Source organism: Cyprinodon tularosa, unplaced genomic scaffold, assembly GCF_016077235.1.
Source record: "Cyprinodon tularosa strain WSP-4 unplaced genomic scaffold, ASM1607723v1 ctg906, whole genome shotgun sequence".
NCBI classification, from domain to species: Eukaryota; Metazoa; Chordata; class Actinopteri; order Cyprinodontiformes; family Cyprinodontidae; genus Cyprinodon; species Cyprinodon tularosa.
This window is the reverse complement of record NW_024039681.1, coordinates 246,867-262,288: the sequence shown is the minus strand read 5'-3', so window position 1 is coordinate 262,288 and position 15,422 is coordinate 246,867. Positions and strand designations below refer to the sequence as shown.

Below are 15,422 nucleotides of genomic sequence, written 5' to 3'. Positions count from 1 at the left end.
GCTCAGTGGAAGAGGGTAGCCGAGACAGGACGTGGAACCAGAACTTGAGCAGGACCTTTAAACTGGTCTCCACCTTTGAGCCAGGCTTACTGGGATAAAAACTGAACCTCCCTGCGTAAAGATCCAAACACCCAGAGGGCTCAGCAGGGGAGGAACAGTGGACGATCAGGACACGAGACAGAAACAAAAACCCTCTTTCCATTGGCTGCTAGGATCCAGGACATGATGCTTAGAAACAACCAGAACTGATCAGGAAAACAACATCTAATGATCTGGCCGTGATAGCTGGAACAGAGCCCAATATAAGGCAAACTGGCAGGCGGATGAGATGAGTGATAATTAGGAGCTGGAAAGAGTGAAGCAAGTGAAAGATATGAGTAATTAGGGCCAGATACCACAGCAGATCAGGACACTTATGGGTAATGGGATTTGTGTCAGATGCAGTAACCTCCATCAACATTAGGATGACATGATACTCACACAGTCAATTCCATCCTAAGACCCTTTGTTATGATTGCACTATTTCTCCATTACGCCCAGTACGGCTGGGCGATATAGAAAAAAAGCTTATCGATAAAAGAAAATGCATATTGATCGATATCGATAATTATTGAAAAGATTTTATGTGCAGCTCTGCCTGGACTTTTTTATAATATTGCTAAATGATTTAATTTTAATAAAAAACACAAACACAGACTTCGAATTAAATCTTTATTTAACCAACTTTTTTAACCATAACAGAATTGTTTTAAAGAAAAATAACTTAAGAGACCTGAGTTATGTTATTAAATACTGACAAAGAATAAACTAAAGTGACCAAAAAAGTGTCCAAAATAAATATAACAAATAAATAAATGCCCCCCCGCCGCCGCCGCCCCCGTTTCCTGCTTTAACCTGAGTTATTACTTTGAAGTTTCTGGCCCCTCAGCATTTTTATCTCAATTGTTAGAACTACGTGGGAAACTGCCCAGAACTAAATATATATATATATATATTTCCCCGAAATTCCAGAAGATTCCTCGGAGGAGAGCTGCGCCGGGGCCTACACAGCTCGTACTCCTGCGGGTGTGAGCGGCTGAGATGAAAAAAAAAAAAGTTGGTTGTGTTATCAGACTTTTTTGTCCTTTTTTGTTTTTAGTCCGACTTGCCATGACCGAAATACTGCCAAACTGGCGAACTACAAAAACCTTTCTTTGGAACAATTTCCTCCACCTCTCCTTGCTGCGAATATAGTAGCAGTTTATTGTCTTATATCAGAAATCAGAATCAGAATATTATGGCCCTATACTTACTTAGCAACAAAACAGTACATCTTGAAGTTCAAGTATGAGTCTTAGCAATAATAAAGTCTCTAATGCTGGCTGGCTTGCCAAACAAGGAAGCAGTTGTACTGCATTATGTAGTCCTGTTTCTGACCTTATGCCCACTTAGCAACACAGAGATTGCAACATGAAAACAGGATGTTTACAAGCTGGAAGTCACAAGTCTTTGCAAAACAGGGTCTTTAAGGCCCACGCGCATGCAATCGGGTCACAGGACAAGAACTTCCAGAAGGTTCTTCAGAGCGTCCAGTCGTGCGCGTGCATCCACACAGTGCGTTGTGGAGCCTATAAAAGGCCGCCCTCAATGGATTGAAGGTGGGGGAAAACTACAGATGTGAGGACATAGCGCTGAATGTATGAAGTGTTTAAGACAGCTGTATGAATTCGGTTTTGTAAATAAATGTTTCCCCCCTCCGGAGACAATGGAGTGAATCGTCAGCCTTCTTTCTATCATAAGAGAATTCTACCAATGAGCTTCCACACGACATCTTCATGTGCTCTGTGTTGTTGTTTGAGAGGGCGGCGTTTGGTGACGGCGTACCTGGGTCCGCGATTGTGATTGGTTGGGAGGAAGCAGTGACTAGCATAAACCTACATGCTAGGCTACAATGAGAAGGAAGGAAAACTGCGTTTCTTTTTTATCGAACTTTTATCGAGCCTATTTTTTTCTATTGCGCCTCACGTCTATCGATCGATATATATCGTTATTGAATTATCGCCCAGCCCTAATGCCCACCTCCCTCTTTTCTAGAACTCCTCAGGTTCAAAGATTTCAGACTCTGTTGCTCCCTTTTCAACAGATATCTACAGGTCCAAATCAGAACCTTGGCTAAACATCAACATACGCTCACCAGGGCTGAAGGATTTTGCCAAAAATCTAAATTGTAATTATTTTCAACCAATATTATAATTGCAATTTTATTGTGATTTTTCTTTGCACTGAGCACAACCATGTCTATGTTGTATTAACGTAAAGTAAGGGAGAAATTGGGTGTGTTTTTAAGTGTATTGTGACTAAAATTGAGTGCTTCTGCGATTTGAAAACAGCAAATTTCCAAATTGCGATTATATTGCAAATGCAATTAATTGCCCAGTCCTAGAGAGCCTCTTGCATGATAGCTTCCCTTTAATGCGAGTCCATCTTTACCGCAGCTGGTCCTTCATATAAATCCTCGTTCCTGCTAACCGAGTCACGCACACGATGGAATGCAATCTGGAGCAGACGGATGGCTGGAGGACGTCCGTCTGCTCATAGCTTTGGCGCCTCCCTGATAGGGGCGCCTCTACACACTGCAGACTTTGCACCACAGAATTTTATAATAAAATAATATGGGGAATTTACAAGACGCTGCTAATATGGGAGTGCAGTGGGAAAGAGGGGTAAAGCATGTTAATATAAATAAGTTTCCTGGCCAAAGCAGGAGACTTTACAGCTATTGGTATTAGATTTACCGACTCTGGTTAAATGCTAGTGATTGAAATAAATGATTTTCATCCCTTAAGTGTTAAAATAAATGTTACACTACAGATGACTATGGGATTTAGTTTGGAAAATGCAACTAAAATACATAAAAGCTATGAGTTTATTAAGTTATTTTCAAAAAATAACTAATTAATTCAAGAGGATTTGACTCAAAGTGGCATATTTTCCCGAGAGAGGGAAATAATAATTATAATTATCCTTTTTAGCTTTTTTAAAACAAGCATTTTTAAAAGAGAGTGAAGCCTAAACCTACTTAATAGATTTAAATATAGGATGATAAAAACAAAATACATCCTAACTTTTAGAATTAGGTCCAAAAATCGCACCTGGCATAAAGTTATACATGGTTGATAATGCTTTCTACTGGAACATAAAAGGCAATTAGAGGTTTTCACCTGAGAACCCACAAAGATTTTTCGCCACTAAAACTATTAGCCACTTTGTTCATGTTGCTGTTATTTGTAAGTTTGCTCAGTATTTTGCTGCATTGAACCAATCTTGTTGCTCAGATACCTTTCTTTCTCTCACTCTAATGCCTCCCACTCAGTTCGACTCTTTGTCTCACTATCACTATCGATCTCCACAATATCCTGCCCACTCCAGCTGACCCTCTTCCCCTTTCTTCTTTCACTCCTCCGCATACTCCTCTTTAAGTCGCTTCTCCTCAATTTCTCTTTGCCATTCTCTCATTTGCCTCCTTTTTGCTGTTTTACTCTCCTTTATCTTCCATTGATCTTTCTCTCATTATGTAGCCCCTAGCAACTGAACGTTTTTTTTGTTTTATTTTTTCCTTCCAATTCCTTTTGTATTGTGCCCCCCCGCCTCTAGATTTAATCCCCTTCACTCAATGCTCTATTACCACCTTACTGTTCCCTTGCAGCTCTATTTTCCAAGGTTAAGTTGTGATTTGTCACAGTAAATAACTCATCCTTGGGGAGCACCATCACTGCGCTTTGCTCTGCAGCCCAAAATGAAACAGGGTCTCAGGGCGAGGTCTGCACACTTGGTAGATTTTGATATAAATGTCACTGAAACTATGTGGCAGTGGAAGAAGATAAAGAATGAAATGTGATGACCTTGTGTTTTTAATCATGTTAATGACTGCCCCCTTGAACATTGACATATTTTATATGAGATATTCCACACTTTTACAACACTTTTTGCTCAAAGTTTATTTATTTTATGCTTTGGACCCCTGTCAAACATTGCCGATTTAGCCAGCGTCTGCCTGATGTCCCAGAATCTCCTAAAACATAAGCTGAACTTTCTGTATTAACCTAGCTGCTGTTTACTGCCTCCCCCCCCCCCCCACTATCTATACTTCTAGATACTGCAGTATCTAGAAGTATAGATACTGCAGTTTAAAAACACTCTGGTAAAAGTTGAATTATCAACTTGACCTCTTTAATCAAGTAAAAGTGAAAAAGTATGCGCTCCAAAAACTACTTAAAGTATGAAAGTATAAAGTAAAAACAAAAAGCCAGATGCCACTATATGAATTGAAAGCTCAATTTTTCGACTATTTTGAAAAATTCTTCCAAGGATGAGGGAGGTCTGGTTGGTCTCCGTCTCCCGATACGCTCTCGCCTGTGTCCGACCTTTCAGACATTTCAACATCTTTTTCTGAATCCCACATTGTAGCATGGCATAGACAATTCACGTTAGCAGTTTGAAGAACACCTGCTTGCTTCTGATGGTTTCCTTTAGCTAACCAATGAGTGTTTGCGTTCTATGACTCATCCAATTACACTAGTTTTCACTAGATGTGGATGGAGCCAATGATCTGCATTGGATGGAGCACATGACGTGAAATAAAGATTTAGAAACATTAAACCGAAACCAAGAGTAACGAGTAACGTTCGTTTTAAAAAGTAAGGAATAGAAAGTACAGATACTTGTGTGAAAATGTAATGAGTAGAAGTCAGAAGTAGGAACAAAAATAAGTAATGGAGTAAAGTATAGATACCTAAAAAGTGTACTTAAGTACAGTAACAAAGTATTTGTACTTCGTTCCTTGACACCTCTGACTGCTACATCCGGATTACTAAAGCCCAAACAACAGTCCAGCATAGTAGTGGTAGAGTGATGGCCCATGGCTGCTTTGGTTCTTTAGCACCTGGATAACTTACTTTCATTGTTAAAACAATGAGTTCATCCATCTAGCAAAAAAAACCTACAAACTTTAGACCCTGGACCTGGCTGTGGCATAGGGTTCAAGTGTGCGACCTGTGAACGGAGGCTTTGGCCCTCGACGTGTTCGTCTCAGGTTTGAGTAGCGGCCCGGTGACATTTGCTCCATGTCTTTTCTCTCTCTAATCCCATTTCCTGTCAACCTACTTTCAGAAATAAAACAAATAAAGGCCGCTTAAACCAAAGCAATAACATCATTGGTTACCAAACATCCTCAGTGATGCAGGAGTTTCCCGGTTGGTTTGGTTAGATTCTACCCTTAATAGTTGAGTCATTATTGGGAAATTGCATTTATATTCCAGTTAAATATAATTAACTATACAAGTTCAAAGTTTTCAAGAAAAAACAGTTGACTGCATTGACTCATTAACTCAAAAGCAATCCCTCACACCAAGCTTCCTTGAAGTGACAGCGGAGAGAGAAACTCCGTTTGAACAGGAAGAAACCTCCAGCAGAACCAGGCTCAGTGTGAGCGGCCATCTGCTGAGGCCCACTGGGGTTCAAGGAGACAGAAGCAGACATAGAAAAAGAAGCATAGATGCAAAAGGCAACTGTCAACCAGCTCCACAGGCGGCCCCGTCCAGGAAACACACAGCCAGGCAGACGAGCTACGAGCCAGCTCCCATGTCAGAGGATGAAGAGAGCACATCCAGTTAGTCACAGTCAGAGAAACAGGACTACACTGGAAAACAGGCCAAGCTCCAACATCTAGAAACAAAGGTGTTGATGGCAGCAGCTGTGATGGAGTCACAGCCAAACAGGAACAGACCAGATGAAGCTACTATGAGGAAAAAGCAGAGAGAGCAGAACGTTAGAGATTGAACTAACAGATTCTGCAGAGTGGGAGAATAGAGATAGAATGAAGCAGAATGATGAAAAAGGGGTCCCTATGTCCTCCAGCAGTCTAAGCCTATAGCAACATAACTATATAGTCATTGTCTCTGTAAGGAACTTGTCTTCATGATCTGATGGCAAATCAAAAACAGAGGAAATAGAGTAAATAAGGGACTCTACATTTTTGAAGCACTGAACATGTCTGGAAGCCTCTACAGCTGATATAAAAGCTGCTGTTTTGCTCCTGCTGCAGGTGGTCGGCAGGGAAAGATGCCAGTAACGGCACTGGAGGCTTTCGACCTGGAGATGAAGAGCTGGACCCGGTTCACCTGCATCCCCAGTCGGAGGGCTTTCTCCTGCTGCGCCGGGAATGAGCGAAGCCTGTTCAGCCTGGGTGGGCTCCAGCAGCCGGGGCCTCACAATTTCTACTCCCGACCTCACTTTGTGAGCACCATGGAGGAGTTTGATCTGGATCAAGGTATGGGCTTGTTACAGTAAGCAATCATGACTATTTTTTATCTGGTTTTATGGCTAAATATATCAGATAGTTTTGACTGACATTGTCTTCTGAAATCTATTGTCTCATTTTATTGGGATCTGTTTTTTTTACTTAATATAATCAAACCTAACTTCTATCACCTTTGGATTCTAATAGTATTAATGGTTAAACTGTATTTCTGTTTAATTGGATCTGAATTGCCCATTCCTTTGAAGTATTTGTTAGAAGTTGATGCTGGATGAGTTAACTGAACTAAGTCGCTCATCCTGCTATGCAGTATTATGTTCTGTTCGCCTCTCCTTGCTGCGACATCTTCATGTGCTCTGCGTTGTGGTTTGAGAGGGCGGCGCTTTGTGACGGCGTGCCTGGGTCTGCGATTGCGATTGGTTAGGAGGAAGTAGTGACTAGCATAAACCTACATGATAGGCTACAATGAGAAGGAAGGAAAACTACGTTTCTTTATCGAACTTTTATCGACTCTCTTTTTTTCTATTGCGCCACACGTCTATCGATTGATATATATCGTTATTGAATTATTGCCCAGCCCTAACTTGGAGAGACAGAGAAAACGGGACTCACGTTAGAGGAGAAAACTTTCGTATTAAAATCCAGTCTGGATGGGTTTATGCAGAGGTTGAGACTCGTTGGAGGGTGGACAGGTATAGACTTGGTTAGACCCAGAGGAGCTATTGAGCGGACTGTCACTTGGGAATCCAGGAGGGCTTGAACGGAACTTGAGGAGGTTTATCCCCTGCTGAGTGTGAGACTCAAACAATCCTTCCAGGGGGAGAAGGCCAAACATCCAGCTTACAGGAAGGCTTCCTGCCGAAAAGGGAAAGACAAAAAACTAGGTTAGGCTCAGAAAAACTCAGCTTGGCTAGAGTACCCAAAACTGGCAAACGCTCTGGCACCGAGGTAGTGGCAGTCCATGGCTCAAATAATCCTCAGTGATGAGTCAACCAGCCGCAGGTGTGTGAGAGGACCAACGAGGACAGGGCACCACCTGGTGGTGGAGGGAGAGAATGACACAAAAACATAACCCACACAAACTGGATTCCTAACATGTACACGGTTAAAAATTATCCATTACAATTCATCAATAGAAGCTTTTCTTTATTTCCAGAAATTTTATTTATTTATAAAAATGACATAAAAAAGACTCAAAGATTGAACAGTATGTCATGGTTTCCAGTGAAAAAGGATTTTTGAATATATTTTAAACTGAAAAACTTAATGATAAGAAGAAAATCTTTAGAAAAATGAAGTTAAACGATCAGCAATGAACATGTTGATGTTAAACCATAAGCCTATAACAGAACAGCAATACCTAAAAGATATTTATTCTTATATAACAACTTTAACTTTATGATGGTGATGATAATGTGTTCACAAACATCAACCTTCTGGGATGCTTCTGAGCAAATATGTCAATAATTCTGTTTGTCTTTGTGAAAATTCATAAGTAGCAAATCCACAAACCTTTTTTGTCCCATAGTTGACCTTAGCAAAGTTTTCACTGCTTTAATGCCCAAGTTAGCACGTTCCTCAACAGCACTTGTAACAAGTATAACTGACAGAAGTTGAAGAATCACTTGTCAAATTAAACATTAAAGTCAAATTAGGATATGGTAACGACAGATCGCTAACTTCAAATTGGAGCATAAGGCCATTTATATAAATTATTGGATGCAACCTATTTTTACTTCAACATACCGGGTAGTAGATTTCTAATCTCGATGAAAATATAAATTGTATACCAAGAGGCTTAAAAGTTTAGTTAAATCTACTCAAAACTTCTAAGAACGCATCTACCAACTTCAAAGAAAACTTCTTATCGAAGGCATGGAAGTAGAGAACAAACCAATTTTGTATGATCCTTATTACCCCTTGTGGGGGACCGAGGTAAGAAGCATGAGTCACAGGGATTCATTCAAAAATTGTGTTTTTATTTTTACCATAAAAAAAAAAAAACTTACAAAAAAGAAATGGGTTTAGGTCATAAAAGAGGTCAACCCAAAAGACAAAATTAACCTCAAGCAAACTGTGCCCGAACTAAATGACTGCATAAGCAAACATAACTGACCTAACAAAGAAATGACACACAAGGGTCAGCGCATTGTAGGTAACAGCTACCGGCGCGCCGCCATTTTGACACCTGACTCTGACATTAGCTGATATTCTGAGTGAAGCAGATGAGCTGTTTGGTTCAGATGTTTAGGGTAAAGAACCGTGCCTAGAGGTTGGCTCTCAAAGGATTTGTTTACGACCGCCGGTGGAAATGAATAATAAATGAAATTGTAAACCATTCTTTCAGTAGTCTCTTGATTTTGAAACAGCACAGTGGGACTTCTAGGGCATCTGACTGTTATGTTTACTTACATGTGAGCTACAGGTGATCTACCTGTGGAAAGGGGTTCAATCTGCACTATTAAAAAAGTGAATATGGGGTGATATTTGTAGCATGAAAGAAAGAAAGATGAAGTTCTAAGCCATGGAGATAGAGCTTCAATAATGACAATTAGGGGTGTAAATAATAACTGTTTTGTATCGATGCATCAATCCAACAGCCAACGATCCGATGCATCGATACGTCCGCAAGAGAATCTATTCATGTTTTTTTCCTCCAGTCTATTTTTATCCATTTGCTCCTGGGCGTAATTCTCCTCCCGTGCTGCGGTGGCGCTAAACCTATTTTGCCCTCCTACCTCGCTTCCTGGTTATACTCTTACAGCAGTGTGTTGCAGTGAGCTTGACACAGACATTTTTAAATTATGCTCAGTATTGAAGCGTGGTCTGCGCTACACACTGTGGGTCTAGATACGGCCGAGGCGGCGAGGAAGTGGGGGCGAGTTTAGTCCGACGACGGAGGGACATGAGGGCCAAAAAGAGCGGAGATCCAGGTGGAAAAAGGGTCCCAGCGTTCTCGCGCACCTCGCTCTTCTAGCGGGTCAAACTTCACGAGGTGTTTTCTGCAATTTTAGTCATAAAAACAAAACAAGCCGGCCTCCTGTCTGTGGCGCTGTCTGCGGTCAGCTACAATTTGGGAGAGGAGCGTCTGTGGAGGGGGCGGGACGTCTGGAGCCGAGGTATTGCATTGCACTCATTGCACTGATTTTGTGCAGTATTTATCAATGCAAGGCCTTTCAGAATCTATAACGCGATGGGTATTATTATTTGTCAGTGAATGAGGTTTTAATAGGAATAGATGGAGTGCAACTTTTCTACTTCAGTTATTTGCTGTAGTTTCTCACAAAAAAAAAATCTATAACGATATTACAGCTTTCATTGATTTATTTCAAATTTGAAACATTGTCTAGCCTGTAAGGTGTAAAAAAACAAAAAAAAAAACAAAAAAAAAAGAAACAATTAATCGAATCGAATTGTGGTGTATTCTTGAGTATCGAAAATAATTGAATCATTGGGTCGGGAAATTGATATTAATTCGAATCGCCATGATGGGTTTGATTTACACCCCTAATGACAATGATAATAGTGATGAATATTATTCATGGTGCACTTCAGATATAAGCATCTGAAAGTGCTAAAATGAATAAGCCTAAAGCATGGAAGCTAATCACCTCCTTGCTGAAGGTGGGTCTGCTAAATGAATAGACAATACTCAGCACGTTTTGTAAAACAATCAAGAAAATCTTCAAATGTTTATTTCTGTTGTAAAGCACTTTATCCTGTCAGTGAAAACTATTCAGAACATTTTACTTACTTCAAATCCATCCTGAAGCAGACAGAGGAGTGAGGCTGAAGCTAGAGAGCAGTCTTTCTCAGACCACTCTGTCACGCAGCAGAATTTTCTACTCGCTCTAAGCCACGGATAGGAAACCTAAATAATTCATGGGGCCACCATTTTTTCAGGACAGAGCCAGAGGGCAAACATCTGCCACGTTGGAACACGTATAATAAAAAATGCCCTTTCAAATGGATGATCTGCTAATTAAACTCAGAGCAGTAACTTGCTCAAATGCATATAATGTTGTTGCTATTGTGTAATATAAAAAGGTTTGAAAAAAAACAAACTTTCTTTGATTTTTTTTTTTTTTTTTTTTTTTTTTTTTTAGACTAAAGATCTCATATTTAGAAATGTTAATATGCAGCCTCAGCCTCGGTGGGAGCAGAACCCTGCACTGTAGAGAATTTAAAGAAAACATTTTTTGCACCTTTTCTCAGAACTTTAAAGATTTCAGTTTTATTTATTTATAATTTTTTTTACTCGTTATAAAGTAGCAGCTATTCCAAATGGCCCTTCCCTGTCAAACACCAGCCAAATGGGAACCCACTTCCCTCCAACTACTAGCAAAATCCCCTCCAACTTCCAGATACTGGAGTGGCCTCCTCTTGCATATTTTTCCACTCTGACTCCACCCTTTCACTGAATTAATTTTCAATTCAATTCAGTTTATTTCTATAGCACCAATTCACAACACATGTCATCTCAAGGCACTTTCCAGTTCACCAGATCATCCAGTCAGATTGATTCAAAGTTTCTATCAAAGTAAAATCAGTTGATTGCATCGACTCATTGACTCGAAGGCAATCCCTCACACTAAGCATGCTTGTAGTGACAGTGGATTTTACAAATTCCAGGGTCTGACCAGAAGAAAATGCTTCTCTTTAGATCTTAATGTCCACAAATCATGACAGAAAGAATATTTTAGTACGATTGATGTTTATAAAGGAATTGTAGGGGACCAGAGAAGGACCAGCCAAGGACCCCTCAAAGAAAGTGGGGGAATTTTGAACATCTACTACTGTAACACACTGTGTCCAAAAAGTAAATATATGTTGTTACTCTTGTTGGTTTTGTTCCTCTTGTTTCTATAGTTTTATTTGAGCTTGCCGCCAATGGCTAATCTTAGAGGTTCAGTTTACTTCTCATATTTAGCTTCACGCAAGGTGTTGTAGTGGCGAGTAGTGTCTCTAAGCATTCCTGTGAAATTATGTGAATAGGTATTCTCCAGTTTCACCTGAAAGATGCAATTTTCTTGGTCCAGTTTTCTTTTCCCTCCACTTTTAGCCATGTAAAGCCCAGTAAAAGCACTACATGCATTTGGGGCACCATCTAGTGGCCAGTCATATCATGAAAACTAAATCAGTGTCCAGAGAACTTTTAATGCATTTTTAACTAAGATCAATTTCAGTGAAGGCGCGGGCCGTACACGGCTGCTCGAAGCATTGAATGAACATCTTCCTTTAATGATTCTAAATAATCAATGGTTTGATTTTTTGCAGTGCTTTCAATGAAACCCATTGTCATGGTTTTATCTAAAGCTCGGACCCGCATGCAGAGAAACCAATTCAGAGAGACCAGGGGAAAAGGTTTAACAGGTTTTATTGAAGAGATAAAGTACGGTGCCGTGTTGCTCTGAACTCTGCTCAGCCGGAACTGGAAGGTGAGGAGAAGACACAGCGATTAGTTCAGGCTCAGTGGGAAATTTCATTCAGGGATTTGGAGAAGAGGATCTGGTTGTAGACTCACGTTTCCAGAGAGTTGTAGAATCTTTGACTCCAATCTGTGTGTTGTATTCCAGTGTTAGTCTGATTCGGTGGAGGGCGGAACAGGGTTTACCCAGAACACGGTCGGTTGTAGGTGAACGGAGATACTGAGTGCCACTCAGATTTCCTGCTGTACTTGAACGGGTCGTAGTGGAGATGATTCCCTTGCTCAGTGTGTAAACTCAACGTCCTCTTCGGGAAACTGGATCCAAACCTCCAGTTTGAATCCCCAGCTCAGTTGATCCCTTGAGAGAGTGGAGGTCCGAAAGATCCAGTTTGCAGGATGACTTCCTGCTGAGAGGCAAAGAAGAAAAAGAAAGTTTAAACTCAGGTTGACAAGAACTCAGTCTTACTCAGCAAAAACTCAGCTTGGCTAGAGTACCCAAAACTGGCAAACACTCTGGCGTCGAGGTAGTGGCAGTCAGCAGCTTAAGAACACTCCGTTAACGAGGAAACCATCAGCAGGTGTGTGAGGAGGCGGACCAGAACCAGGCGCCTCCTGGTGGAGGAAGGGAGACAAACACAGAAACACAAACGCACAGACTGGAGCATTTAATCTCCCTTCTTCTGATTTTTGCTCCTCTGCTGAGAAAGATCAGGATTCCTGATCAGAGAAAATGGGAAGTCCTCTGAAAACGGTGGAGCCCAAGAAGATCTGGAGAATTTGAAATGTTCACTGAACAGCATCAGAAGGAAATTCCTAAAGGATTTGGACTTGCGCTCAGTTTTTTATCACTTGGATGTTTAGAACCAGAAGCTAAATAATGTTAGCGTAAAAACTGGATAATCTTTGCTTAAAGCTTCTTCTGCTATGTGTGGCAACATTAGATCTGATCAGACACTTCAGGTGACCTTCAAACTGAAGCGCTGCTTCCTTACACATGATAATGTTCTTTGATTATAAATATTAAAAACAAAAATCAGACTCCTGATTTTCCATGGCTTCTAAGCAGCTCTGGAGGCTTTAATCATTTCAATACAGAGTCTAATCATGTTCTCATCCCTCTGAGGAACTCTGGGTACATTCTTAAAATTACATTTTATAGTTCATACTCTTGCATATTTCAACAAGTGGATGACTGGTTTAACCTATTCTGACATTTCTCTGCTTCTAAGTTGGAAATCATTTCAGCAGGAGGGCTTGTTGGAAGAATATGCATTAGTCTTAATCACCCAACGGAGAGGTGATTGTCATTGGAGCAGCATTTATTATTGCCTTCAAGAGAGAAAAGATACAGTCTTTGCCAAAGTTCTGTCTGCTGTGATCAGAAAAAGGATTTCACTAACTACTTAAAACTCAAGCAGAGTTGGGAGGATTTATCAAACAGCTTAACTGAAACAAGTTACAGACGGTTTTACGCAAACAGAGGGATTCAAGATAACCTTGAAACAAAGAGAGTGGCTTCTTTTCCCAAACATCTCAGACTGGAAAACAGCTTCTCAGGCAAGATAAGTAAGTAAACAAGATAAGATTCAGGCCCAGTTGTCTAGTAGGTGTGTGGCCTGAGCGAATACTATTAAACAATAAAGAAAAAAAAGAGCCTACAGTAATCTATTACCCCATTTACACTACCCTTGAAAAACCGTACTGAGACCAGTCCGAGCTCAGTAACTGAGATAACTTATCGTGTGTAAATGGAAAGGAAACTGAACTGAACCGAGATAGACACAACCGAACCGAGACAACTGCAGACCAGTTCCAGAGGTTGGCTCGGCTCGGTTTTTCTCTGGATCGGTTCTCTGATAACAAGAGCGCATGAGCAGAACTCGTCATCTCCGTCTGGCTGCACATCGCGATTCACACTCCATTCCAGTAGGTGGCGGTAATGCCCCTCCGGAAACAGAAGAAGAAGAACAACTTCTTCTTCAACTATAAACAACAATCGAAATCTTCTCCACGCAACATTTTAAATAATGAGATTTTAAATACTAACACTGAAGTACAGCAATAATAATCAAGCATAACTTTCTGAATGTGATGGGCACAGCCATTTTGATTTGCTTGATTCCCTCCTTCTTCTTCTTCTTGTGTTTCATGGCGGTTGGCAAACAACTTTTGGTGCATTACCGCCACCAACTGCTTGATTTCCTCCTTCAATACTGGCAGTAATACCGCAGATCGTCACTAGGAGGCGAGGAGTCGAGGAACCAAGTTAGCGTGATGTGTAACAGTCGTCAGAACTGAGCTAAGCCTGGTTAACTGATCCGAGCTCGGACTGGTCTCAGCATTGATCGGTTTTTCAAGGGTATTGTAAATGGGGCTTATGGGTAAATAGTTGCTTTTAAACAAGGCCCTCATATTTTCTCACATTTAAAGCTAGACACACCCTGCAAGATTATTTGCCCTTTTCATGTCGATTCTCCAGTGAGAATTTTTTTGATCAGGCAGAGTTTCACCATCATCGTGCATCCTGCGTCATGTAGTATACAGCGGATAACGGGCGGCGAGTAAGCTCTCATGACCAGTGACCACCTCCCAATCAGGAATCGTAAGGTGGGGAGAAAATCAAATTCAGAATGACACAAAGAGGCAGCTTTACTGGTTACAGGTAAACAGGAGTGGGGGACCGGCCGGCCAGGGGGGAGGGCTCGCTGGGGCTTTATGAGATGGCCTACAAAAACAAATAAACTGCTTTACCTGAATCTCGAGCACTGCGCATGTGCAAACAAGGGAGTTCTTCTTCTCCTTCCAGATTGACGAGGCCGACCAGCCCCATCTCTCGGCTCTGAGTCCGACATGTTTTGGATGTTCAGTGTGAGCAGGTAGATCACATCAGATCATCAGAACATACATTGTGTGCTGTGAACTTTTAAACTCTTCTGTTTCATCGTAGTTTTAGCTGTTGCTGAGTACAAAATGGTAAATGCGTTAGCCTCGTGAGACCATCCTGATCTCACGAGCTTTCAAGGTTTCACTCGCAGATCAGTCTGGAGACTCTCCGTTTAACAAAATTTGGAGCCGTTCACCAAACGAACGTCCAATCAGCGTTGGCTTTGAGGCGGGTTGAGGTGTGACGCAACGAGAAGCGCGACAGTTCAGTCTAAAGAACATGGCGGCTTCAGCAGATGAAACTAGCGTTAGCGTGGCTATTGAGCAGGTTTTATCTGAATTACAGAGTATTTCTTCACTGAAAGAAGAGCAAAACACTGCTCTGGAGGCTTTTCTCAGAGGAAAAGATGTTTTTGCTCTTCTCCCGACTGGTTTCAGCAAGAGTAGCCTGGCTTGCGGTTGTGTTTTCATCGTCGCTCTGTTAGTACGTCCCAAAATTACTTCAACAGAAGGTTTCCAGATGGATATGCGGAGCAAATCCATCTGGCGGAGTCAGGTTATAAATGTGCTGTACTTATATAGAACTCCTACATCCGATGCCACTGTCGCCTGAAAATATTATAGCGTACGTTGGGCTTAATGTTCATGTCATGATTATTGTTTTACACTTAGCTCTGCCCCTTATATGATTATCACTAATTCCTCTCACCTGTGCAGCTCTACCCATCAGTGCTCATGATTCTCTCCTCCCCCTCTGATACCTCCTTCTAATTCAGTCCTCTCGTCTCTGATCCTATTTCTGTCCTACGAGCAACT

The 15,422-nt window shown here is 41.2% G+C and overlaps 1 protein-coding gene across 1 annotated transcript in view; it reads left to right on the top strand.

Moving 5' to 3' along the window:
• Positions 1–15,422, top strand: part of LOC119776082 (kelch domain-containing protein 8B-like) — a 170,149-nt gene that overhangs the window by 104,507 nt on the left and 50,220 nt on the right. Inside the window, exon 3 of the mRNA XM_038274308.1 lies at positions 6,083–6,307. Coding sequence (XP_038130236.1) covers positions 6,083–6,307 — 225 coding nt within the window. The remainder of the gene's footprint in view (positions 1–6,082; positions 6,308–15,422) is intronic.